The sequence below is a fragment of the Carassius gibelio genome, chromosome B10 (genome assembly GCF_023724105.1).
Source record: "Carassius gibelio isolate Cgi1373 ecotype wild population from Czech Republic chromosome B10, carGib1.2-hapl.c, whole genome shotgun sequence".
Lineage (NCBI taxonomy): Eukaryota > Metazoa > Chordata > Actinopteri > Cypriniformes > Cyprinidae > Carassius > Carassius gibelio.
The window spans coordinates 22,245,322-22,273,040 of NC_068405.1; the positions used below are offsets into that span (position 1 = coordinate 22,245,322).

At 37.2% G+C, this 27,719-nt stretch overlaps 2 protein-coding genes across 22 annotated transcripts in view; both read left to right on the plus strand.

The window, feature by feature from the left end:
* LOC127966071 (calcium/calmodulin-dependent protein kinase type II subunit beta) overlaps positions 1-4,527 on the plus strand; it is a 63,383-nt gene extending 58,856 nt beyond the window's left edge. For all 18 annotated transcript variants that reach the window (XM_052566905.1, XM_052566912.1, XM_052566908.1 and 15 more), the window contains one exon: positions 745-4,527. The gene's annotated coding sequence lies outside the window, so the exon portion shown is untranslated. The remainder of the gene's footprint in view (positions 1-744) is intronic.
* A 673-nt stretch (positions 4,528-5,200) lies between these two features.
* ogdhb (oxoglutarate dehydrogenase b) lies at positions 5,201-27,345 on the plus strand. 4 transcript variants are annotated; one of them, XM_052567065.1, is made up of 23 exons: positions 5,201-5,368; positions 6,268-6,660; positions 8,475-8,663; positions 11,976-12,069; positions 17,391-17,506; positions 17,598-17,752; positions 18,001-18,147; positions 18,511-18,601; positions 20,299-20,478; positions 20,888-21,016; positions 21,672-21,851; positions 21,945-22,097; positions 22,479-22,581; positions 22,697-22,825; positions 23,049-23,199; positions 23,284-23,411; positions 23,531-23,709; positions 23,811-23,882; positions 23,974-24,099; positions 24,434-24,506; positions 24,599-24,762; positions 24,934-25,088; positions 26,340-27,345. In XM_052567065.1, exons 2-23 carry the CDS (start codon positions 6,427-6,429, stop codon positions 26,458-26,460), a joined length of 3,069 nt encoding a protein of 1,022 aa, XP_052423025.1. In that variant the 5' UTR covers positions 5,201-5,368; positions 6,268-6,426; the 3' UTR covers positions 26,461-27,345. The 4 variants fall into 4 exon arrangements, with proteins under 4 accessions (XP_052423025.1, XP_052423024.1, XP_052423026.1 ...); XM_052567064.1 differs by lacking the exon at positions 11,976-12,069 and adding an exon at positions 12,301-12,403; XM_052567066.1 differs by lacking the exons at positions 5,201-5,368; positions 11,976-12,069 and adding exons at positions 8,095-8,286; positions 12,301-12,403 and having other exon boundaries at positions 6,519-6,660.
* The last annotated feature ends 374 nt before the right edge of the window (positions 27,346-27,719 follow it).

The window sequence follows — 27,719 nt, forward strand, 5'->3', positions numbered from 1 at the left end:
TAAATTTATAATAATAATTCATTATATTACTGTTTTGATGCAACCTTGGTAAACATAAGTAGTTAACTAAAACAGAAACCATAAAAACATTTTTGTTACCTGAAATAGAATATATTAAAAAGAAACTAATTTTATCTCAGCTTATTGTCAAGGCAACGTTTATTTAGTTTAACTTGATGTAATAAAATAACTAAAATTGAAATAAAAATATGTAGACATATAAAAAAAAATGACAAAAAAAAGACAATTACAAAACTTTAACTAAAATTTAAATAAAAAATAAATAAAAATAATAATAATAATAATTCAAAATATAAATAAAAACAAATAAATAAAATTGCTCATAAGAGCATACGAAACTTTCAAAAAAAGTCTTTCAAAAACATAAAAAATATCACAGTCCTCAAACTTTTGAACAGTATTATAATTTCATACAAAAAATCCATGTTTAAGGTAATTTTTATTAATTAAAATAGTTTATTCAGATAAATTAATTCTATAAGAATTAATAAAGATTAATAAAAACACTTTATTTATATATATATATATATATATATATATATATATATATATATATATATATATTTTTTTTTTTATTATTATTATTATTATTATTTTTTTTTTTTATTATTATTATAAAAAAAAAAAAAAATTTTTTAATATATGTATAATTTATTTGATCTATTTTTATAACATTCAGCGAGAGCAGATTAAAAACAGTGTTTCTGTGTTTTTGTATTTCAGAGCAGCCCTGCAACCGATCCTATAGATGCGAGTGTCCTTCACGGAGGACTGATAGGACGGCAGCAGAGGTCCAGCGTCGGAGCGCTCCGTATCCTCCAGCCTTCCAACGCTGGACACAGCCGTCCTCCCCTGCATGCAAACCCACAGTTATCTCTCTACCTGCTGGGCTGCTCAACACAGCGTCCAGAACCCCCCTCACCTCTGACTCCGCCCAGCACGCTCCCGACCGAACCTCTTTATGCCAAGACTCTCCACCGACGAAAGAGCAGCACCACATATATTAATCTTCTTCGAGAGCGATCATAGACTAGAGTTCTAATAACCCGCACGATTGCCTTCTTATCCACGGTCCTTCACGCTCGTCTTCACTGGCCTTATGCCCCCTTTGCCCAGGTACTCCCAAACACATTAGATCCTGTTTTAATAAAAATATCCTTATTATTATTATTGTATTTATTGCTATTGTTACTACTATTGATTATATATGATTATTACTTCCGTCGCGATTCTAAGTATTGCTGTTGTTCTTGAGATTGTATATTTGATGGTCAAATTACTGATGTTATGTTTTAAAACACTTATTTTTTTTCTCTTTTTTTTTTTTTTTAAGCATGGATTACATTTTTAATTTTTTTTGTGTTCAAGTAATCTAAAGTCTATTTCGGCAGTGCTGTATGTGTTCAAGTTCGCGGCTGGCTGTTTAAAGTAAAAAAGCAGCAGCACACACGTGGTTTTAAGGTACAAAACTCAGTAAATTTTCTCACGAATATGGTGGCGAGCAGATTTTCTGTCACCGTGATCAGTGTGTGTATTATCAGGTCACTCACCAATCAGATCCCTTGGCGGCAGCTGACATCACATCATTGAGAATCGCCTCATATATATATATACATATATCTGCAGGTTGCCAAGTTGAATTTCCTTCAAAAAGAGCTGTTTCTCTTTAAATCAGAGCATAATCTCATGTATTTGGCCCTTGATGACCAGCAGCTGATGTGTTCTTCTTATTGACAATCAATGCTGATCTGGTTTTGTGTGAGTTTTGGTGGTCTGTGAGACTAGGAATATCTGTTTGAGCTTGTTTTTTTTTCTCTCAAGGGATCTTGTAAGATGTTTCGAAAGAGTACAGCATGTTGTTTTTAAGGGCCTTTAATTTAAAGAAGCAGCTGATTTACTGCTGTTCGCTGGCCAAGTGTGTTTGAGATCTAAATAGCCATTCTGGATCCCTGGGTGATCAGAAACCTGTGAATTTTAACGTGCCACAGGAACGTTGCGATTCACTCGACTCAGGCACCTACAACTATCATTCTTTGTTTTCTTTTTGTTCTGTACACGCAGGAACATTTTATATTTAATTTACGTGGTGTAATTAAGGCGGTTTTATTCTTTTGTGTTGTTTTTTTAAAGCGTGTAAGTGTGTGTGCGTGTGTACGTGTGTGTGGTTCTACAATACAATGGCACTGATATCCTGAATGTGAAAGCATCGTCACTATATTAAAGTGTTGAAAGCCATAACGCACAGAGCGAGATTTTCCAGCGGATTGTAAGGATGTTTTTATAAGCGTTGTCCTTCTGTCTAGCAGAACTGGAAGACAGTCTTATGTGGATTGACTAGGGGGCTTCCTGACAACTGGTACTGTTCGTTTTTGTCAAAACTTTTCTCTCCTACTGAACGTGGGCTACCTGAAGTCACATGACGTTTGTTGAGGCTGCTCAGTGTGTTTTGTTGATTTTAAAGGAATAGTTCACCCAAAAATAAAGCTTTGCTGAAAATCTACCATCCAGGCTGTTGAACAGAGTTGTAGAAATTTAGCATCACATCACTTGTTCACCAGTAGATCCTCTGCAGTGAATGGGTGCCATCAGAATGAGAGTCCTAACAGCTGATAAAAACATCACAATAATCCACACCACTCCAGTCCATCAGTTAACAAATCCATCAAGATGTTTTTAACTTCTACCCTTGTTTCCAGCAATCCATAATATTGTTTTCTCCAGTGAAAAAGTCATTTTGTATGTATCAGAAGTGAAATATTCAGAAATCAAGTACCATTTACAAGTGAAAACCATTCTAAACAAATATTTGGGTGTATTTGGATGTGAGAGGACAACAGAGGATAGACTCACTCACTGGAGGAAGTGTTATTATGCATTATGCACTCGTATTTTAGCCGGAAGCAATAGATAAAAAGTAACAACAATTTTCCAATTAAAATGTTAATTGATTGACTGGAGTGGTGTGGATTATTGTGATATTTTTTATCAGCTGTTTTGACTCTCATTCTGACGGCACCCATTCACTGCAGAGTGAACAAGAGATGAAATGCAAAATTTCTCTGAATCTGTCCTGATGATAAAACAAACTCATCTACATCTTGGATGGCCTGAGGGAGAGACCATTTTTAACAAAATGTATTTTTTTACGTGAACTATTCTTTGAATTTAACTTTGAGATGTGACTATCATGTCCAATTGAATGAGAGTTTAAAACTCTGTAAATGGTGACAAATACAACATCCGCATGTCGATGAACCATTGTTGTTATTTCTTTCTTATGTGTGTATAGTATTGCAGACAATAATTGAGAATAAAACCGTTCAACAAATAGATATCTTGTAAAAACTACCACTGCATAGTGTTAACTTATCTTATAAGTGGAAACTATTTGCATGAACGTCAACTTCACAGTAATACATTTTGGTGACTCTTTTTTTTTTTCGTTTATTTTATACTGAATGCTGGTGATTTGATCTATTTTCCGAGCTTTGTAAGTGCATATAACTATTTTTGTCTAAAAATTATGATAATGACAATGACTATCATGGTAAAACAACTATTCTGATTGTATGGCATGCTTTTATATAGGCATTTGTTGTTGTTTGAGCAGTGTTGGTTGCACCCATAGAAAATGTGAAAATGGCGTGTTTATAAGCTTGGGTCAATCGCAGCGTATGCCACTATCACACTAGGTCACGTTATGCATGTGTTTTTATTAAGGAATGGATCTTGCTTTGGCTGCCAGTCTACAAAAGGGACCTCGAATTATGTCTGTGTTTAATGTCATTTAATCAACAACCTTCATTGTGCTTCGCTCAAATGCTGTCTAATCCATTAGGAGGCGCTCTTTACCACAGCGTAACAAGATCTCCAAGAATTCACTCATTTTTCTGCCTAAAAACAGAAATGCAATTTTAATGCACTAACAAATAATGAAACCTAAATATCGGTTCTGGACCGGAGTTCGCACCCCTGTATATACACTGAACAACCACCAAATGAGTGTTTAATCTGTTATCAAAACACAATGGCCTGAACAGTTGAAGTGATCTGATTAAATCAGGCCTCTATTGGGAAGCTGGTGTGTATCTGAGTGTGTTACACACATGTGAAAGAGTGAATCAGTGTTGTGTTTCTCTAGTGGTGACGCATTGCTGCTCTTACAACATCAAGCCCATTGGTATTTGTAGTATTCACATTTTCTCCCAATGTCTTTTATAATATTTTGCTCAAGTCTAACTGCATTTCTCTGAAGATCAGCCTTCCAACTTTTCAGAGGAGTTTTTTGTTGTTGTTTTTTTTTGTATATAATCTCAAATCCTGCAACGGGATGATGTGGATTTTATTCAGAAATTTGATCGTTATGAAATCTTTTCTCCTGATTCTTTTCATTAATATTCATTTCTGTTCTTCCAATGTGCTCTCCCTTTTTTTCTCTCTATGCGTGCTATAGGAAATGTATTAAGATGTTATCAGTATTATCAATAAAAAGACTGTCAAAACCCATGTGGTGGTGGTTTTAAACTGTACCCTGAACTAAATGCTGTTCTGCTGAAAGAGTGATCTTTCTATTAAACGTACAGTATGAGGCTTTATCTGAATGACCAGCTGCCTCTGAAAGCTGATAAGATATATGAGAAAACAGCATGTGAATTTATTTCACAACTCTGTACTTTTGAGTGCTGACTGAGCCACTAATAACGGTTTGTGTTCAGCGGAAACTGTGGTGTAAATACCTAGTACAGACAGTTGTTTGCACAGTTTGTCCAGTACTCTGGCCAGATGAATCAACAATGGCTGTTTACATGCTCAAAATTAAGGAAAAGTTATGGTTATACTTGTTAAAGCATGCAGTCTTCTACATAATAAACAGGTTTTTGAGTGCATATGTTGTTATTCGCTTAGAAATGTACACAAACTTGCATAAAGGCATATAAAATACTAAATATAATAATGATATAGACTAAATAGATCTTTCAAAGAGTTTAAAGGTAAAAAAAAAAAAATTACAAATTTAAATTTATCTGTATTTGAGTATTTCTTTTAAGAATAAAATTAGCTAAGAACCAACTACTTCTTTAAAATATACGGTATTTTCTTAATAAAGATAAATATTTGCGCAGTGTATTGATCTTTACACAAAATATTGGAAAAAGCTCGCGCCGGGTGGCTGACGTCATACGAGCTCGTGATGCGGAGATGGTGTTCTGCTCGCGCGCTGCCTAGAAACGAGCGACTCATTTATCTAATTACGAGACGCTTCCCGCTCCTGATACCTCACTTTTCCCCTTTAATTCGTGTGTTTTGTGACATTAAACGGCACTATAGAGGATCTCGTGCTCTGAGAGTAAGTATCTGAATCGCTTTTATCTATCTTTGCACATCGCTTTTGATTTGAATGATTCTGCCGGTGAGGCGTTAGCGAGTCAGTTCTGCATCTGTCAGCAACCTTACCGGTACTGAGGAGAAAACTCTGTTATTAGACACAGTTAATGCTGTATGTGTTGTTAAAGCGGTATAATGTGCTATTGTATGATCTTCCCCTGAGGCGTGGGAAGTTTAAATACACGTTTGATGGTTTAATAGAGAGTTTTGGTATTAGCTCGTGTTAGCTGAAGCTAGCCGGTGTGGTCCGTTACTCATGAGACCTTCACTGCTGCTAAGATTTTAAACTCTTATTTAAACTTATTAATGACTATTTTGCTCTTTGTTTACTTCTTTTTCACCTCTTAAAAATCTAATTCGTTAAGGAAAGAATTTCCCTATGCACATACAGACATGAAAAGTTGACATCAGCACTTCATTACTATTAGAAACGCATGTCAAGTTGATTATTTCAACAAGGTTTTGGTATCCATTGATTTACTGTAACGTTACACACATTACAGGTTCAGCAACCCTGATGCAAGCTGAGTAGAAGTGTCTTGTTTATACAGTGTTTGAACTTTTTATTGCCGACATGACGAATGCTTTTTGTGATATGATGTCATATGAGATATGGGTTTAGAGTGTTTCATGGTTTATAAATGTTGTTCCACATACATATAAAACAATCTTTTTCATAAATTAAAGGACAGCACACACTTGCAACTGTCTCAGGCTTGGGAAGAATCCTTTGCGTGACTTCTGATCAAAACAGACCTGTAGGACAGGCACAAAAACATGCTATTCATTCCTAAGCATTTACTGTTGCCACCATTTAATTCATCTTTTTTAATGATGTGCTTCGTCTGGTGTTACTTTCAGTTTCCTGGGACTTTAATCGAATAGACCCTGAGCGGAGGAGTAGAAGGACAAGCACCTGTATTAAAGGAACACATCAGGATCTGTTGGATTCAGTGCTGTGTGGAGCTTTAGTTCTCGTGGTTGGTTTGGAGAGGTTGTGGAGCCGGTTTAAAGACTGCGATGCATCGCTTAAGGACTTGCGCTGCACGGTTAGGGCCGCTCACAGCCTCTTGGAATGCTACAAGTTTCTCACAACAGAGGACAGCGGTTACGCCTGGGGCCCTAAGGACGTTTCAGCCCTTTAGGTGCTATGCGGCCCCTCTCACCGCTGAGCCTTTTCTCAATGGGACAAGCTCTAACTATGTGGAAGAGATGTACTACGCATGGCTGGAGAACCCAAAGAGTGTGCACAAGGTAAGACGTCGGCTCACAGCATAGAGGATTTTGTGACGAAATCCTGGATTCATTGCTGCTATACCTAAGTTATGATGCTTAAAATCCATGTGGAATCCAAATCCACTGTTTACTTTCACGATACACATTCCTGTTCATAGTGGAAGATTAATCTGTATATGTTACACTACAGAAAAAAAAACAGCCTTCATAATCTTTCATCACAACTTAATAACTTACTCCAGCTCTCAAAGGACTTTCCTTGTTGGTCTTCGGCGTTCATTTTAAAAAGATGAATTGGTGATTGTTTGCGTGTTGAAAGAGCAGTCCACCCAAAATTAAAACTTGTCATCATTTTTAATTTAATAGAAACCTATTTCTATGTTATGGTGCACAAAAAGTGGTTCTTTAAGTACTCAATCCAAGCACCCATATGAATTTGCACGAGGTATTTTTAAAAAAGTCTTGACTTCTGCCCTATATTCTGCTTGACAGGTTCATGTAAGAGTTGTCTTGATTTTTCTAAATTAAAAGTAAGCTTTTGAGTCAGATCTTTAGAAATGAATCATTTTATTCTTTTCACAAGGCAGTTAGAATGATTCTTTTTTTTTAACTGGACTGGTTTGGTTGTCTAATAAACTGCAAAGGATCTTCTGTTGCTGGAGGACATCCATGTTTCACAATGTGAATTTGTTTCCCCTCTCAGACAGTAAGCTTAGCTTTGCAGGGCTGTTAAGTAAGATATTTCTTCTAAATCATTTCACATGCACTTGTGTAGTTTCCAGGATGTTATTAAACTGGAACTAAATGTTTTCTGAGAAACTGTGATGCATGTGTCATACTGAAACATGCTTCGTTAAGTGCAGTGGTCAAACTTGTTGTGTTCATTTCATTTAGCTTTGTATCTTTCTTTATTTGTTTGAATAACACACTTAAGCGTACCTTTAGATGAACAGCCAGTACTGTATGTATATACATTTATATATTACTATACATATTTATACACATTTCTATCACTTTCTTTGTTTGTTTGTTTGTTTAAATTCGCTTTAACCTTGAAGTATTTCACTCGTCATTGAACCACAGTAGTATAAGTTATTCTTCAAATGGGAAGCAAAAGATAAAAGTACAAAACACAGACTGTTTGGAGCAGAAGTACATAACATTTTTGTGGAAATCCGTGAAGGAAGTGTGTAATAGTTTCACTACAGTTGAGACCTTCCTCCTGTGCCCCGCTGCAAGATGATACAGCATTGGCTCTCAATTTAACACACTGAGCTCTTTAGCTCCTCAAATCCTATTAGACATTTATCAGGTTAGTATGAGGTCCTGTGTGATGTGTCATTGAATCACAGTGACCTGATATGTAGGAAAGTAAGCCCTCATGAGCAGAACAAGGTCAGACGTGGTCTAATGTTCAAATTGCTGTTTCTTTCTGTCCCTGCATGAACCTAGAGATTTGCAGATGATTGCAACAGAAGTCTTCGGTTATGCAACCGAACATCCAGCTTATCCAGTGAAGTTTTGCTACTCAGAATAGCAGTACTGAAGTTTGACCCCTTCCTACAGTTTACGCAGTTGTGACCACAGTTCCCAAGTGAATTGGAGATGAAGAAAAGTAGATGTTTCCGATTCCTGTGTGATGATGCAAGTCATACATTCTGCTAGTCGGCATCTGTTTTATCTTAATAAACCAGAATAATATCATGTACATCATTGAATGTATTTTAACAAATTAAAAGGAATCTTTTTTTTTTTTAAATGTATTCTGTGTACAGCACTTGAAGTATTGTTATTATTCTCCTACTATGATATCTTTGCTCCTTTCTCAACAGTCTTGGGACATCTTCTTCCGAAACGCCAATGCAGGCGCTCCCCCTGGCTCTGCCTACCAAAGTCCACCTCCAGTGGGGGTGAGTCTCTCAGGACTGTCTCAGGCCCAGGCACTGGTTGGAGCTCAGCCGAATGTGGAAAAACTAGTGGAAGACCACCTTGCTGTGCAGTCCCTCATCCGTGCCTACCAGGTATGAAGGCTAAAATGTTAATTTCACCAAGGAGGTTGGAGGAGAGGACTCTACTGCTGCTGTTTTCCCATCATCTTATTGTTGTTGTAATAATAATTCCCGTATTTATAGTACCATTCAAAAGTTTGGGGTAAGAAAGTTTAGTTTTTTAATAAAAGATAAATTGAATCCGGCTAGGATGCATTAAATTGATTGGTAGTGTCAAAGACATTTGAATGTTACAAAAGATTTATATTTTAAATAGATGCTTTTCTTTCTAAATTTCTATTTATAAAAAAAATTAAATAAATGTGTAACAGTTTCCACATAAATATTTAACATCAACCGCACACAAAATGTATTCGCACAGGCAGAAAAAATGGTTGCAAGATCTGACCATTTGGTCGCAGTCTGGAGCCCTGAATTATGTTTTAAAATATATTCAAACATAAATTTACATTTTTTTAAATAATATTTCACAATATTTACTGTTTTTGATACAATAAATGCAGCCTAGGTGAGCATTCAAGACTTCTTTCAAAAATATGTATTTTTAAATCTTAACAACCCTAGACTTTTGATTATGTGTGCAAATTGATGTTATTTCATTGTTTTAATGACTTCACTCTGTAAAAAACTAAAGAACAAGTCACCAATCCTTTTTGCTGGTAGTGTGCTGCCTAAATAAAGTCCCCTTCCTTCCAAACTTTCCAAGTTTCAGTCATATGTTGCTGGTATAATATTTGGATAAAGTAGATGAGGACCTCATATTATCCTTATACAAGTGGATATTTTTAACACATAATCAATAGTTGCATTTCCACTGTCGGGCCAGTGCGAGCCAGGGCTTAAAGCGGGCCGGGCGGGGCTCATAGCCCGGGGCCAGTAGCACCGAGGCCAGAATAGCGCAAGGTTTCCACAGTGGAGCCTGAAGCACCGCTGCACGTAACTAAAACACGCCCTTTACACGCCTCTCAGAACAACGTCATGCAACCTCAAAATTTCACCATCAAAGAGAAGTTATCAGAAAACTAAGAAATAAGTCACTGGAACATGCGCGATCACAAAACGAACATGATAAAAGCGGCCGTTTGTTTCCATGCTTTATTATATATTCAAATTCAAAAGCTTCGATGTTTTAACTATAGAATACATGATACATTGATCATATTGATTTAATTTATCAGGACTCAAAATTAATCACACATAAATGCACTTATTTCTATTTTATTTATTTATTTTTAACGCTTATGAAAATAGCCTGCTTATTCAGTCGAGTCTGTTTCTGTTTATTAGCCACAGTAGCCATCATGAAGCCAATGAATGATAATATCTCTATTTTATAAAAGCTCCCGAACAAAAAACATTATAAGGCTATATTCTTTTATGATAGGCAACGTGAGAAAAACTCTCGAGACGAGGATTGTGACAGATAATATAAGTTACTTAATAAATACACGATTGTGATAGAGAATAAGGAGCTGACGTCTGATTTCTTCAAGTGGTCATATTTTACCTTGTTTACTATATGTTTAGCGTGCATATCTTTTTCATCGCTTATAAATATTTCAGCCTTGTATGGTGATTATAATCCACATTGGATCAAGTTATTTCAAACACTCGCTGCTGACTGAAAGAGAGTTTTGAACTCGACTTATTTAAAAAAGTGTTTATTTCTGGTGTTAAAGCTGTTATTTTTCTGACATGATCCTCAGCACAGACTCTCTATTTTTATAAAAGCTCCCAAACAAAAATAATTATTATATTTTGATGATATGCAACGTGGAGCTAAACTCACGAAACGAGATGACAGATAAAATGTTACTTAATAAATACACAATTGTAATAGAGAATAAGAAGCTGACGTCTGATTTATCCAAGTGGTCATATTTTACCATGTTTACTATGGTAACGTTAATGTTTAGCATGCATAGTCTTTTACATCGCTTATAAATATTTCTGCCTTGTTTAGTGATTAAAATCCACATCGGATCAAGTTATTTCAAACACTTGTTGCTAACTAAGAGTGAGTTTTGTGCTCAACTTATTTTAAAACGTCTTTAATACTGGTGTTAAAGCTGTTATCTTTCTGAAATGATCCGCGCTGACGCTCTCTAGACACGGGGAAACTCCGCCTTTGTTCATAACCCCTCCTCTAGCCCCAGCTGGCCCGCTTTGGCCCAAGGTTTTCATCGGGCCAAAAAACACTGGCCGTTGGCCCCGAGGAAGCCCCGGCGTGGCACGATCAAGCCCCAGAAGTGACAGTGGAAACGCGACTGGCCCTGGCACGCACTAGCACGCCCGGTCCTAGCTCGATAGTGGAAACACGGCTATTATCTGCAAATCTCCACAGAATTTATTTAAATTTATCCTTAACCATGGCATATTCTTAATGTATTATCTTGGCTAATTCAATTAATTAAAATGCTAGGACCATTTTAATATAAAATATAAGTGCCTTAAAGGGTTAGTGTATGTGAGTTTCTTCTTAAAAAAATTGTCCTGGCCCCTCCAAGCCATTCAGCGGGGATAAGTGGGTGTTGTGAAATAAAGTGTGTGTATCCATAATATAACATGCCTCACATGGGTCCGGGGGGTGAATAAAGGTATCCTGTAGCGAATCCATGCATTTTTGTAAGATAAATATACATATTTCAAATGTAATTAACAACTTTTTTCTCACTTCCGCTGACTGTCATGAGTGGAAATCGTTCCGGCGGATGATGTAAGATGTCAATTTTGTGTGATAAGTGACGAATGCAGAGACGAAACAAAACGCCATTCATTAATAAGAAGTATAAAATGAGGATTTGTAAAGAAACACTTAGGAGGATTTTGATATAAACCAAGAGGAGATTGGTTTTCCTTTGCTAAAATAAGGAAACTTTGTTTCCTTTGTGCCTGCATTTCTCAGTGGTGCACACACGATGCATACATCTTACATCATCTTCTGGAAAGTCTTCCACATACCATAATCACTGAAAGTGAGAGAAAAGTGAAGTTTATTACATATGAAATATGGATATTCATCTTATAAAAATGCATGGATTCACTACAGGATGCCTTTTATTACGGATGCACGCACTTTATTTCACGTCTTCTAAACTGTTGACAACCAACACCAGCATACCCCCATTCTAAGGCTACAGTTTTTTATATGAATCCAATTGGATTAATCTAAAAGAAGATAGTCAAATACACATAGGATGCTTTGAGGGGGAGGAAAACATAGGCTAATGTTTATTTTTGGGTGAATTAACCCTTTAATAAAGAGAGTTAATCTGTGATTGCACTCCTCTGATAAGCTTGTAAGTGCTGTTGCCTTATTTACAGGTCAGAGGTCATCATATAGCCAAACTCGACCCTTTGGGCATCAGTTGTGTAAATTTTGACAATGCCCCGCTTAGTATCGGGTCCCATCAGTCCGGTGAGAACTGCTTGTGGTGTTCAGTGTGATTGGGAGCATGCTCATTCAGTGTTAACATTGCTCTGTGTCCTTCTGTCCCTGTTCTTCTGTCATCTCTCTGGTGGTTTTCACACTCAATCTGTCCCAAACTTACCTCCTTAACTGTCCATACTGTTCTTTGGAGTTACTGTCCTCCCTTCTCTTCTTTTTCTTTTTCTATCTGTACGTCTTTTTTCCTGGAACTCCCTGCAGATCCGGGGGCATCATGTTGCACAGCTGGATCCTCTGGGAATTATGGATGCAGATCTTGATTCGTGCGTCCCGGGAGATATAATCACATCCTCTGATAAACTTGGTGAGGTTTTGATCAGGCGTTGGAGAATGATTGAATCTTTTTATGTGGCATGGCTTATTTTTGTGCTGTCCTCCCTTACCTGGAGTAGATCCAGATCTGTTTGGATATTTGCAATGGGTAAAATTCCAACACACCCAGCAGTGAGTGTGGTTTGTTTGCAGATTCAACATAATGTAAACATTGCTTGGGAGATGGGTGATATTGGAGATGATGGCCTTGTTCCAAACCTAGCTGTCACTAATCAGTTGATTGCAGTATTGCAATAGGCAGCTCAATACTCTAATAAGTCCTAATATAAATATAGCACACACAAACATTAAGTGAAATTGAAGAAAAATCTTGCGATAAATTGCAATTACATTTTTTAATTGTTACCCAGCTTGCAGAAAAATCATGCGATTAATATATTAGTGCTAAGCAACAATTAAATTTTTTTAACCGCAATTAATCACATGATTTTTCTGCAATTGATCACATTGAATGCTCAAAATTCAATAATGAGTTCAAAAGTAATGTATTGTGCACTTTTTTCATTTAAAAGTACTGCTATATGGGCAAAAGTGCAATAAGATTTGGCTTGCAAACACTTTAAACAAATAAGGTGCTTTTTTTTACAGCAGTATTCCTTTTACATAGTAAGACTTAAAATATTTCTTGTAAATCTCGTGATCGATTGATCAATTTAAGGTGTCTTTTTTGAAAACATGATGCCAAAAAAATGATGCCAGATTAAGTTTTGGATCAGAGCCTAGTTTGTACTTTATCATATCCAATCCCCTGGCTTTGCCCATTGTAAATGATGTATCCTAATGTCTTTGTACCCCTCACTCTTGTCCTCAGAAGTGTCTGCTCATCAGTGAAATACTTCTCTCATCTAGTTTCATGCTGTAGTTCCCCTTTCTCTCTGCAGATTTCCATTTTCATATCCTCTCACAGTGTCTTTATTATTGCACTGGTATGCCTAGGCTGTAGGCCTTTCTGAATGCTGTGCATAGCAGTTGCTTTATTTCTCATTGTATTATCTGTTATGCACATACCGTTTGTAAAGATTTATCTGCACACGCATTCAGTGTGGATGACTGAAAACCTTCAGCAAAAGACAAGCCACACCCATAAAGTCAACATGCTCAACAACTTGGGAAATGTGAAACATCAGAATGCCTCATACAAACTCAAAATAGCTCATGTTTTGATTCCTGATCTTCAGGATCCTTTTGTCAGGAACATTTGTGAAGGAGACGTTGTGACTGATTTCATTAATAATCATTACACACCCTGCAAATAAAAAAAATGTAAGTAGGTAATTTTGTGTGGTTTTCACAGTATAAAAATCTAAGCACCCATATAAAGAGATGCATTTACGGAATTGTTTACATATATATTCAATTAAGTTACTAGAAAATGTTCATGTTTTAAGCGTAATCCTTAGTAAATTTGATCTTGATTGATTAAAAATAAAAAAACAAGACAAAAATACTAATTATGAAAATGTGTTTTGGCAGTTTAGTCTTCCACTTAAGCAAACTTAAAATAAAAAGATTCTAATTTTCAGCATACCAAATGGCTTTGCTGTCTGATCAGTTCCTCCTAATGTTAAAGCTTGATATTTTAGAGCCTTTTTATCAATGGCAGGCTTATTGTCAGTGAGCATCCAGTACTAGGGAGTTGTCAGTCTATTGACAGTCGGGTTTCAAAGTGCATTACAGTGTTTGGGGTGAGGGAGTTTCTAGCGCTGCATTGTTCTGTGTTTCATTCAGTGGAAATGCTTCGCTCAGTGCTTTTTCTTAGAACAACTCACAGATTCAGTTCTTTTCAGGTCATGACGTGGTACAACCGTTAAAACAAAAATAGGTTTGTAACACTGGTCATGTCGACACACTGGGAATTAACTTTTTTTAATGTACAGCTTTTTAACTTCTCAGATACAGCTGTTTTTAAAGCCCATTTGTCTTATGTAACAGCGTGAGGTATGAGGACTAGTTAGTGCACTTTGGTAGCATTTTCAGAAGCTCCCACCAGTTCCCTGATCAAAAAACAGTGATTAAGGGTGTTTTCACACCTGGCCCATTGTTTCAGTACCGGGCGCGTTTTCCCCCTTAAGGCTGGTTCACACGGCAGGATAATTAGGCCGATTTTAGCCCCGATTCACCCCTTCTGACAATCTTAGGATGCTCCGATTATCGTAAAATAATCTGATCAAATATTCCTGCCGTGTGTGGTGTGTTAAGACTGCTCTCCTCTGCTCGGAAGAATGTCGGGACCGCTCCGATCGTCTCGTGTGTGGTGTCCCCCGAGGACAAACAATCACGCAGCCTGTGGACTGTGGCGTGTAGCCAATCAGAAAGTGAGGTGACGAGGCAGTGATAGTACCGGGAAACAAAATCAAAACAGCAGGCGTATATAATATAACAAATACAAATAAAGTCGATGAGCATAACTACATCCACAACTGCAGTCCACCAGAGTACATGGAAACGAATATATGAACGTTTATTTCAACGGTTATTAATCTGTGTAGTACGTAACAACATTTCTATGAGAGAAAACAACAACTTATCTCCATATTATGATATAGCAAGTATAGTCCATGCTCGCGTTGTCTCCACCTCTTTGACCATCGCCTTTTCTTTTTTTTTTTCGTTAAAAAACAAAGCACAAACTATGGCCACTGCATCCTCTTCGTCCGCCATGATTGTTTACTCTAAAGTCACGTTTGATCTCGAGGGATTTTGCGAGATTTCTCGTCTGACCTGGGAATGCTCGGGAGTCAAATCGGTTCGTGTGTGATGAGTTGATATTGCCGTGTGGCTGCACACCACACACGGAACGACCAAAACTGTTAAACCCGTGATTTTTTATCGCTGTGTGTGGGGTCTCTCATATTTGGAAAATCGGCCGACAATTTTAAAATCGTCCCGTGTGAACCAGGCCTTAGCTCAGTTCGTTTTAGCATATGTGAACACCGCAATCGAGCTTGGATCCATGACAAAACAATCGGTCCAAGATCGCCTCAACGAGGTCTCGGCTCGATAGAAAACAAACTCTGGAGTGGTTCGGGTTGTAGTGAGAAAGCAATCTGATCCATTCTGGTCCCAGCGTCCCAATGTGCATTCTGTCTAGTGGTCGACCGATATTGGTTTTTTTGACAGCTGATACCAATATCTTGGAAAGCAGTGTGGCCAAAATAATAATTATTTTTTTATTAATATTTAAGAACACTGGATAAAAATGCACACTTCACAAGCTCTCACTGCTGGAGTTCATTAGACTAATGTTCATTAGTCATTCAAAGATTTGTTTAAATCATATAAATGTGTATTTGCTTAATGCTGACGGAAAACGAGAAAGTATTATAATGTTTGCTTTTTTATTACTAATAATATAAAAGCAATAGTTATAATACTTTTTTATACATTAATTCCTTTGTTTAAAAATTCTATCTGATTTTCAGACTTAATGCCGTCTTATTGCTCTTCTTCGTAGTAACTGTCCTTGGTTTTGCATGTCCAAACAATGTTCTTGGGCCTAGTTTTATAAGGCTGTTAGTGAACACTTGAGCATGCTTTTCCCAAACAGTTTATACCAGTATTGGTTTTTTTTTTTAAACAAAACAACCTAAAACCATGATTAAACTTTTTTTTTTTTTTATGTTATCTTTGAAAAATGAAAATAGGAATATTGCTTAGGTAAATTAAAATCAGTCTGACTAGAAGTACTAAAATAACTAAAGCTGAAAAAATAAAGTGAAATAGAAGTATTTTTAAAATAATAATAAAAATTACAATATTTACTATAAATACTATAATAAAATATAAATAAGACTAAAATAACAACTGGAATTGAAGCTATCCTCAACTCTTAGCAGAAATGCATTTATATAACTCCACGGGGCACTGCTCTGTTATCCTGGCAGGAGACCCAGCTGGCATGTGTGGCGATTTCCCTCATTAACCTTGCTTAGGGTCTGTTTCTTACATAATGTCCTCATCCTCACTGAATGTCAGATTTAGCCTCGGCGCTCAAGTTTGAACATGCTGTTAAACTCATCCAAAGTGACCATTGATGGATGCCATTTCGTTATGGTAATTTATAGTGGTGCTGTTTAAATATAAATATCACTGTTGTGAAAGAATTGAACGTTAGTGTTCCAATTGTGCTACAGACATGAATGATTAAATGCAAATTATGTGACTCTTGATGATTTGTTGTTGTTTTTAGTTTTTAGTTTGTTTTTTTTGATTCCCACAGACCTACATTGAAGGATGTGGTCTAGAAACCAGAATATCACTTTTGACTTGGCTAGACTTGTTATTTTCTCTTACATTCTCGGTTTGGTATTTCTTCTTTCATTTTGTAATCATGATTAGTTTAGCATGTTCTTGTTTTACTGGTGTTGCAGGAATGTTATCATGTTTACTTGTCTGCAGAAATGAGGTACTTTTGTTCATGTATGTTGTGGAGATAAGTAAACGGGAACCACTTATGTAACACATCGTGTGAGGAACGCCATGTTTCAGCACACCTTGAGATCATAGGTCAGAGCAAACTGGTATACGAGATTCTAGTCTACATTTCTGCTTTATGGAATTCACTCACATGTTGCTTATTAATCAATGAGAAAAGAGTTCAACTGCACACTGAAACACATTTCTAGGTGATATGTAGGTCATCTGTAGTATCTTATGCATGCACTCCCTGTGGCACTAGTGGACTGGGCTGGAAAAGATCTGTTTTTCACCCTTATCTTTCCTCTGCTTATACCACTGGCTTAGCTTTTTCTTCGCATGTTCTGTGTCTTATGTGCTTGAATGTGCTTTTATTTGCACAAATTTCATGTATTACACACTTGTTCCACATCCCTCCTTCATCTAACACGGTTTCATTTGTCCTCTGTGTTTATGTGTGTCGGTCGGATCCACTGTGGTGTTTTGTTTTGCTTGCCCTTCCTCCCCTTTCCCCATCCATGTGTTTGCATGTCTGCTGCCAGGATTCTATGGACTGGAAGAAGCGGATCTGGATAAAGTCTTCCGGCTTCCTACAACAACCTTCATTGGGGGAAGTGAAAGTGCCCTTACTCTCAGGGAAATAATCAGGCGCTTAGAGGTACATATCCACCAACAACAACATAACAAATTAGTTTTCTTTCTGCTATCAGACTATAAAGATTTATCTTCTCACTTGCTGCGCTATGCAGATGGCCTACTGTCAGCACATCGGGGTGGAGTTCATGTTCATCAATGACCTGGAGCAGTGCCAGTGGATCAGACAGAAGTTTGAGAAGCCGGGAGTGATGCAGTTTACACTGGACGAGAAAAGGACACTACTGGCCCGTATGGTCCGCTCAACAAGGTCTGTCCATGCCATAGTTTTCGCTAGACCTGAATGCATCATTTGCCATTCAAACAATTTAAGCAAATCCCTTCACAAAATGGAAATAAATTCATACATCCACTAATATTGACACAAAGGAAAGGGAATCAGTTTTGTCAAACAAATCACTTACGTCATGTGTTTGCAGGTGACACTTGCTTTAATATCTTGTTTTTTAATGCAATAACATTCTTTTTATTACGTGAATGTTTTGGTAATGCTGCCAGGTTTGAGGAGTTCTTGCAGAGGAAGTGGTCTTCAGAGAAACGTTTTGGCCTAGAAGGGTGCGAGGCTCTCATTCCTGCACTCAAAACCATCATCGACAAATCTAGTGAGAACGGAGTGGAGAGTGTTATCATGGGAATGCCACACAGGTAGAGGAACAACCGACTGTACAATAGGACTGCCCCCTAATTGTAGACTAACCATTAGTCGAAAAGAAGAGGCTTGGCCGACCAAAATATTATTAGTGGCTTAGTCGCAGAAAAAAATAAAAGTGGTGAAGTCACGTAGTCCGTGACGTACAGATAGTTAACAGCTGGTCTGTGAGGTAATACAGTACTCAAGCTGAATAGAAGCGCTCACTGCAGGACAGATGAAGTCCATCTAATGCTTAAAATGAACGTCTACTAGTCGACCAGAAAAATCGAGCGCAGCCTTCTGTAAAATGCATGCTGGTTAATAAAGTATACATGTAGGGCCATTGAAACATACCTAAATTTTCTGCTCTCCATCAGAGGCCGTCTGAATGTGCTTGCTAATGTGATCCGTAAGGAGCTGGAGCAGATCTTCTGCCAGTTTGATTCAAAGCTGGAAGCTGCAGATGAGGTGAGCAGCTCTTCATTTCCTTCAGCACTAGTTCCTTGTTCAGCTCATTATACAGTTAACTAAACAAATTTCAGCTTACACACAGATAAAAAGCCAGATCTACTTTTTTTGAGGCTCAAGGACACAGGCCTTAGTACCTCTGTTTTAAAGTCATGGTTCAAATACTGATGCGACTTTATAACATTTGCAGATAAGGATGTAGCCATAAGAAATAAGTTAAGTGCTGAGAAAAACTCTTATGGCAGTACAGAAAGAAGTGCAAGTTGCTTTACCCTGTATGCTTCTCAGAATCCAGTTTACATCATGCATGACTTTTTTTTATGAGTTTCTCATAAAGATCTCACTAGATAAAAAAGGAAGCACATTTTATCTCAGTTTATTTTATTCTTTTATATATATATATATATATATATATATATATATATATATATATATATATATATGTGTATGTATATATATATATATATATATATATATATATATATATATATATATATATATATATATATATATATATATATATATATATATATATAAATTTATAAATGTATTATTTTTTAAGTTTATATCTCACAATTCTGCGACAGGATGAAAAAAGGTAAAAGTCATTGCACACTGAGTCCGAAATTTTCGCATGCGTTTTTTCGTATTCGTAATCCGAAAAATTCGCCATGCATAGAAACCTTGCACACTGAGTCCGATGCATATTAATGAGTGCAAAACAATACAAAATGTCGTCTTCAAGTAGTGAGGATGATTAGGGACCCGGAAATATTGGGTCCATCCACTCCTGCGATCGTGTAGAGAGGAAGGAGAGGTCCACCTCCTTATCAAGAAGAGCGGGATTATCCATAACGATTCAAAGTTTACTTTAGAATGTCAGTGGCTCAGTTTGATGTTTTGCTAGCGATACTGGAGCCACATATTAAAAAGAAGACCACCAATATCCGTGAATCAATTGATCCTGAACAGAGACTGGCAGTATGTCTGGTACCCGCGCACACACTCACACACAGTTTACAGGGACTTGGTGTGCTATAATTATAGCTGTGATAATAATATTTGTAGTATTTTTGATACAATAATATTTGTATGTATAATTGTAGGTATCTGAGCACTGGCAATTCATTCAGAAAATTGAACCTGTTCCGATATTTTTTTTGACAGATGAAAGTTTTGGAGGCAGTGTGCAAGCATGATCGACATAACGTGAGGTCGAATTAATTTTTTGACGTGCGACAATTTTGCATGCAAATTCCGGACTCAGTGTGCAAAGGCCTTACCTGTGAGTTTATATCTCACATTTTTTTGCAAATTGTGAGATAAGACGTTGCAGTTACCTTTTTTTATCCTGTGGCAGAAACAAACTTCCATTATTATAAATGTTCATAGTTGAATTGTTCACAGTAACATGCATTTAGAAAATAGGATGAATTTTAATTTCATGACAGCTTTAAAATGAAAGTGATAATGTTTAACAAATGTTGCTAATCTGGAACAACCGGGGGCAGTGATATGTAAAACATTCAGTACTGTAAATGTGGTTTGCTCAATTAGCTCTGCACACAATACATGGTGACATGCTTTTTGTGAAAACAGGTGTCCTCTCCCACTTTTCTGGGAAAATTATATAAACTATGTGTTATTATCATTTCAGTCCTGTTCATGTTTGAATTTCTCTTTGTGACTTTTTTTAGGGCTCAGGTGATGTGAAGTATCATCTGGGTATGTACCACAGACGCATCAACCGGGTCACTGATCGCCACATCACTCTGTCTCTAATGGCCAACCCTTCACACCTAGAGGCAGTGGACCCTGTAGTGCAGGGCAAGACCAAAGCAGAGCAGTTCTACTGCGGTGACTCTGACGGCAAGAGGGTGTGTGAACTGCCCTCGTGCTTCTAGCAACTGTGCTTATGTTATTAAACTTGAGTGTTTCTTTTAAAGACCCCATGAAACCCTATTATTTTTATCAGTGCATAAGGAAAACAAATCTATCATTACTGTAGATTTCTAGTGCAAGCATCAGCTTAAAGTTTACTTTGTCAAGTAGAATGCTAGTTTATAGATGACCTCGGAGTTACAGACATGGACTGTAACTTTGTAAAGTGAAGTACAAATCAAGAGGCCTATATCCAAATATTAAACAGTTCCCTCAAAGACAGACGTGTGATCGCTTGTTTTATGTAAACAGCTTTTAGAACAGTCTTAAATCATCTTTTGTGATCAGACAACAAGACACGATTGACATGGTGTCAGTAAGAAGACTGTGTCCTTGTCTCTAAAGGTGATGTCCATCTTATTGCATGGAGATGCAGCCTTCGCAGGTCAGGGTATCGTCTATGAGACCTTCCACCTGAGTGACCTACCGTCTTACACCACACATGGCACTATTCACGTGGTGGTAAACAACCAGGTCTGTTTTTCACACACTCTCACCAGCACGGAACTTTAAATTGATTATGGACTACAGTTTTTCTGTAAGATTTGTTTTTTTCATGTTTTTGAAGTTTGTTCTGCTTACCGGGATGGATTTATTTGATCAAAAATATGTTAAAAACATGAATACTGTGGAATATTATTACAATTTAATATATCTCTTTTCTGTTTATCATGTTAAAATGTAATTTATTTCTGTGATGTCACTGCTGAGTTTTTCAGTATCATTACTCTAGTCTTCAGTCACATGACCCTTTAGAAATCATTCTAATATGCTGATTTGCTGTTCAAGGAAGTGGAACATTTCTTATTATTATTAATGATTGCTCAATTCAATGCATCTTTGCTAAATAAAAGCACTGATTTCTTAAAACAATACCTGGCCAACTGTAGTATTGTATAATTTATAATTTTATATAAATGTATTATATAGCTTCTTGTGTTAGAATAACACATATAATTTCATCTTCACTTGTCATGAAAAGATGGTTAACATTTCTTGGCTTTTTAAAGAGAAAATTTGTGGTTAAAATGGTGCAATTTAACAAAATGGTTGAAGATACCTTATAAGTTAGATTTTTTTGAGACAAATATTTTAATTTATTTAAATGTTTTTGTTCCCCTCTTTTTAGATTGGCTTTACTACTGACCCTCGGATGGCGCGCTCCTCGCCGTATCCCACGGACGTGGCCAGAGTGGTCAACGCGCCCATCTTCCACGTTAACGCAGACGACCCTGAGGCTGTGATGTATGTGTGTAATGTAGCTGCAGAATGGAGAGCCACCTTTCATAAAGATGTGGTGGTTGATCTGGTAGGGAAGCACATTCTTTTAAGACGGAATGTTTCCATGTGTGTGTCAGACGTGTTTTATCTGTTGACTCTGGTGTTCTCCTTTGTGCTGTAGGTGAGCTACAGACGGAACGGCCACAACGAGATGGATGAGCCAATGTTTACACAACCGCTAATGTACAAACAGATAAAAAAACAGAAACCTGTTCTGCAGAAATATGCTGAAAAGCTCATTGCCGAAGGAGCTGTAAATAGACAGGAATATGAGGTCAGATTAACCAAATATTACTTCAAAAATGTATATGTGCACTGACATTCCAAAGTTTGTGGTCTGAAAGATATTGTTCTGAAAGAAATTAATAATTTTATTCACAAGGAATAGAACAAATTGATTAGAAGTGACACAAATCTGATGTAACATTATAAATGTTTTTACCAAAATGCTGTTTTTACTGTATTTCTGAACAAAACATAACAGACTTTAACATTAAAAAATCTAACAGACCCCAAACCTTTGATCGGATTCGGAGGTGTTTAAGTTGTAGTTTCAAAAATAGGAAACATTGACAATATTAGTCAAATAACTTCTTACTTAAATAAATTGTCTGAATATTTACATTAATATAATGTTGCCTGTCTGTCCTATTAGGAGGAAGTTGCCAAGTATGACAAAATCTGTGAGGAGGCGTACAATCGTTCTAAAGATGAGAAGATCTTGCATATAAAGCACTGGCTTGACTCACCTTGGCCAGGTGGGTGTGTGTGTGTATGTGTGTGTGTGTGTGTTGATGTACAATGTCTCCAAACAGACATTACATACGTGTATTTGCTCTGAAATCTACTTGACATTTGTGCTTAACTCTACAGATTTCTTCACCCTGGACGGTCAACCCAAGAGTATGAGCTGTCCATCCACTGGTCTTAATGAAGAAATGCTTAGTCACATTGGTCAGGTGGCTTCCTCTGTGCCTGTGGAGGATTTCACTATCCATGGAGGTACCTTTTTACTCTCATCTCTGCATACACCTGCACACATTTATGAAAAGCCAAATGGACTGTACCCAAAGTCATTTTTAAGCCATGTTGGGAACCGGCTATATCGACAGGTCCTATCTACCTGAATGCAGAAATACTGAAATCAAAATAAGCTTGTGTTTCAAAAACATACATTTTTGGCTCGACCCAGCATCTGAACTCATTCTGTCCGTCGTCTTCTAAGGTCTTACCCGTATCCTGAAGGGCAGGGCTACGATGGTGCAGAACCGCTCAGTGGACTGGGCTTTGGGAGAATACATGGCCTTAGGTTCTCTTCTAAAGGAAGGCATTCATGTGCGTCTCAGTGGTCAGGATGTGGAGAGAGGGACCTTCAGGTGAGAGCAGCTGTATCTTGTGTTTCTGAGTGAACTTGACTTTGCACTTGATTCTCCATAGTCTACCGTTTTATCCCCATGCAGTCATCGGCACCATGTGCTACATGATCAGAATGTTGACAAACGGACTTGCATTCCCATGAACTACATTGACCCGAACCAAGCTCCATATACAGTGTGCAACAGCTCCCTGTCAGAATACGGGGTTCTTGGTAGGTATAAACCGCATTAACTGTGGCTGGTTGCTGTCGGTCAAACAAACACAGAAGAAGCTGCACATTATATGCCCATGACCAAGCACATCCTCAGGTCTGTGTCTCATTGTGTGCAGGTTTTGAGCTTGGCTTTGCCATGGCGAGTCCTAATGCTCTAGTGCTCTGGGAGGCTCAGTTTGGAGACTTTCATAACACAGCTCAGTGCATCATCGACCAGTTCATCTCCCCCGGCCAGGCCAAGTGGGTCCGACAGAACGGGATCGTGCTGCTGCTGCCTCATGGCATGGAGGGCATGGTGAGGTCTTTTCATCTTAAATCCACCTCTAAAGCTTCCATCTTCTCATCCGCTCCCTTTTTCAATACTTTTGTAATCTTTTGTGATTGTGATCTTTTCAGGGACCAGAGCACTCCTCCGCCCGTCCGGAGAGATTCCTGCAGATGTGCAATGACGACCCTGACATTTTCCCGGTAAATCTCTGGCATGAAAGCATGAAAATTTTAACCAAACACAATTTTTTTACAATGAATATCCGACTTAATACTCATTTGTTTGACACAGAAAATCACAGAGGACTTTGCCGTCCGGCAGCTTTATGACTGTAACTGGATTGTGGTGAACTGCTCCACTCCTGCAAATTACTTCCATGTTCTCCGGAGGCAGATCCTTCTGCCCTTCAGAAAGCCTGTGAGAGACATTTCACTCTGTTCATCATCTCTACAGGTTTCCCTCACCATGAAAAACATGGAAATATCAGAGAATTTTACAATTGCTTTCCAGTTCTTGAAATCATGGATTATTCATAGAAAAACATATATTTGCTATGTACATTTTAATATATATTTTTTTCTCTAAAATATTGTATTTAATAGCTGTTGAACTTGCAATGTCTAATGTGGCTACATTTTTCTTTCCTGGACATGGAAAAATCATGACAATGTATAGGTCAAATATTGTGGGATACGTTTTTAGCTAACTTGTGGTTTCATGAAGTTTTAATCTTTGTTTCTATTTGCTCTAGCTCATTATCTTCACGCCTAAATCACTGCTACGGCACCCAGAGGCCAAGTCAGGATTTGACGACATGTTACCAGGTTTATCCACTTGAAATCTTGGCAATCCATTGCCATTCTATGTCCCGCTAGAGCATTTTTAGTAATGTTCAGGTGTGTTCGGCTTTGATTAGGCACACACTTCAGACGTCTCATTCCTGAAGAAGGAAGTGCATCACAGAATTCAGCTGGAGTGAAGCGTCTCATCTTCTGCACAGGAAAAGTTTATTATGACCTTACCAAAGAACGAAAGACCAGAGGCCTGGAGGACACAGTGGCCATCAGCCGCATTGAGCAGGTACCTGCATACACTTTCATTCTTATATTTCTAAATGGGCCATGTTCTGTATTTATTTCTCCATAATAAGAATGCTCATTATACGAGTCTAGCATTACCATTTTCGCTTCTTGCCTGCACTCTTTGTAGTTAAAAGAGGTGTTTGATGACTTGAAATGTATTATTGTCCAGCTTTCTCCATTCCCATTTGACCTGGTTAAAGCTGAGGCAGAGAAGTATCCGCAGGCTCAGCTGCTGTGGTGCCAGGAAGAGCACAAGAATCAAGGCTACTACGACTATGTCAAGCCACGCATCAGCAGAACCTTCAACAACACCCGTCCCGTTTGGTAACTCAAGCCTTTAAATTCATCTTTAGAATGAATCTCACAAAATTACTCGAGAACTGGGCTATATATTTCCTTCAAAATTGAAAGAATTATATTTGGCATAAAGACAATGAAGTCATGTGTTTATGACAATATTTTCATTATTTTTTTTTTTAATAAATGTTCTCTTCGTTTTTCTTTATTAATATTTAAAAATGATACTACTGTATACAAATGACTGCATTGCAAATACAAAACAATTTAATGGCTTTAATGGTTTTTAATTATTAATAGTATAATATAGTAATAATTAATCATAAATAATAATCATAATTTTTTAAACATGCTTCAAATTTATACGGATAGTTCACCCCAAAATGGTAATTCTGTTGTTAATTACTCACCCTGTCGTTCCAAACCTGTAATATGTTAGCTTATTTTCAGAACACAAATGAAGGTATTTTTTTATTAAATTCAAGAGATTTCTCAAATGTTCTGGGAACTGAAATTACACGGTTTGCTGAATTAGCAGCACAAGTGGTGATTGGCAGTAAATACTGTTGCATGAATGCATAGAATGAAAACATCTTCAAGTCACCCCAAAGTAAGCAAACGACCCTCCATAGACAGCAATGTAACTGAAATGTTCCCAGACACAGAAACAAGGTTAGGACATGGGTAAAACAGTCCATGTGACATCATGGGTTCAACCCCAATTTTTACAAAGCTACATGAATACTTTTTGTGTGCAAAGGAAACTTAAAAAATAATGACTTTATTCTATTCTTTATATAAAAGAATAATTGTTGAATGTCGTTATTTTTTTATGCACAAAATTATTCTCATAGCTTCATAAAATTGTGGTTGAACCCCTGATGTCCTTACAACGTTTCTGTGTCTGGGAACATTTCAGTTGGGTTGCTGTCTATAAAGGGTCAGAAAGCTCTTGAGTTTCATAAAAAATATCTGTTAATTTGTTTTCCAAAGATAAACAAAGGCCACAGGTTTTGGAACGACATTAGGGTTAGTAATTAATGACAGAATTTCACATTTTTGAAAATGAACTATCAACTTAATTGTTTGTTTGTTTGCTTCGGGGTGACCTGAAGAAGTTTTCATGCTATGCATTCATGCAACACTATTTCTACCCAATTATCATGTGTTGCTAATGCGTGTAAGCCATGTAATATTGCATGTAAGACCTCATTTGTAAGTCACTTTGGATAAATTAAAACATGCATTTACATTTTTATTTACATGTGTTCTTCTCAGGTACGCCGGCCGAGAGCCTGCAGCTGCCCCAGCCACAGGTAACAAGAAAGCTCACCTTGTGGAGCTGGAGCGGTTCTTGGACACAGCCTTCAACCCGGATGCTTTCCAGGACCAGTCCTAAACACCTCGCACCATCCTCTCTCTTCATTACCATCCCTCCGTCCCTTGTTTTTCAAGAAACTCACACCCCGCTGTTAGCATTTAAAGGCAGGCTGGCAGCTAGGAATCTCCTGACCAAAGCACAGTACAGTAGGTATGAGAGGCCTATCTATGCAGGTTTTATGAAAGGATGCAAGCTTTAAGCAATGTCTTGGTAATGGGATCAGTTTGCATGCATGTGTCTCGGAGGCATGTTGATGATTAAAGTTATATTGGCCTTAAAGCAACATGCAGCTTAAACTAGAGGTTTCCCCTCAATAATACAAATGTCTTTAATTTTGAATATGCACAAAACAGCGCAGGAACATTTTTGCACTGTCCATTACTTGAGTTGGCACGGACATTTTAGAAATGAGACACTGAAAAGTCAAATTAGCAGGAGGGCTTTAAAGGGCATGCATGGAACCCTATGCATTTTTAAATTATTGCGACAAAGGATCAAGTTAGCTTGCCTGTGTTTAACAGTTTTATAATATAGCAGGAAATGTAAAGACACCCTATCTTTCTCCCTCATCCTCTTTATCTCTCCCATTCACCCTCTAAACACTCAGTGCCAAATTATAATGAACTTCAGTAGGTGGATTCAAGGACTGAAAGCTGAAACAATCATTTTATCTTCGTTATTTAAAAAAGCAATAAGCTGAGATTAAGCAACAAGCAAAAAGACTCTCTTCAGGATATAAAATAAAGGATTTATTTATTTTCTTATGTTTATTTCAGACTACTGTTATAATACTTCATCTCAATTTCAATCTGTTTGCATGAACTTACAAATGAAGGCAGAAAACTACACATTTAACATGAGCAGTTTATTTTGCATTAATAAAGACATGTCTTGTGCACTTTATCAGATGATCTTTAATCTGATTTCTTTTGTTAATTAATAGGAAGTGTGACTGACTATAACACATTTAAATTAAGGTAAACAATTAAGTTAATTTGACACACGTGGTCTAAAAACAAATACATCACATACAGCAGGTTTTTTTATATTGTTACATTGAATTGCATTACATTTGTACAGTATTCTGGTCTTTCAGAAATCTTGACACATTCAAAGCAGCTTTACATATTTAATACAGCTGAAGACAGACAGACTTCCAGTAAGCTATTCTTATGTCTGATCTTCTCTCTGATGAATCTGTACACGTCTGTTGCTGAGGGATGTTCACAAGCGTAGTGTCTACCAAATTCTTTCAGCAACTTTATCTGTTGAGAGTA

Coding starts and splice junctions, on each gene's coding strand:
- ogdhb (XM_052567064.1), top strand. CDS start 6,427: ATGCATCGCTTAAGGACTTGCGCTGCACGGTTAGGGCCGCTCACAGCC. Junction 24,763..24,933: donor CCATCAGCCGCATTGAGCAG/GTACCTGCATAC, acceptor ATTATTGTCCAG/CTTTCTCCATTCCCATTTGA. Junction 25,089..26,339: donor AACAACACCCGTCCCGTTTG/GTAACTCAAGCC, acceptor TGTTCTTCTCAG/GTACGCCGGCCGAGAGCCTG.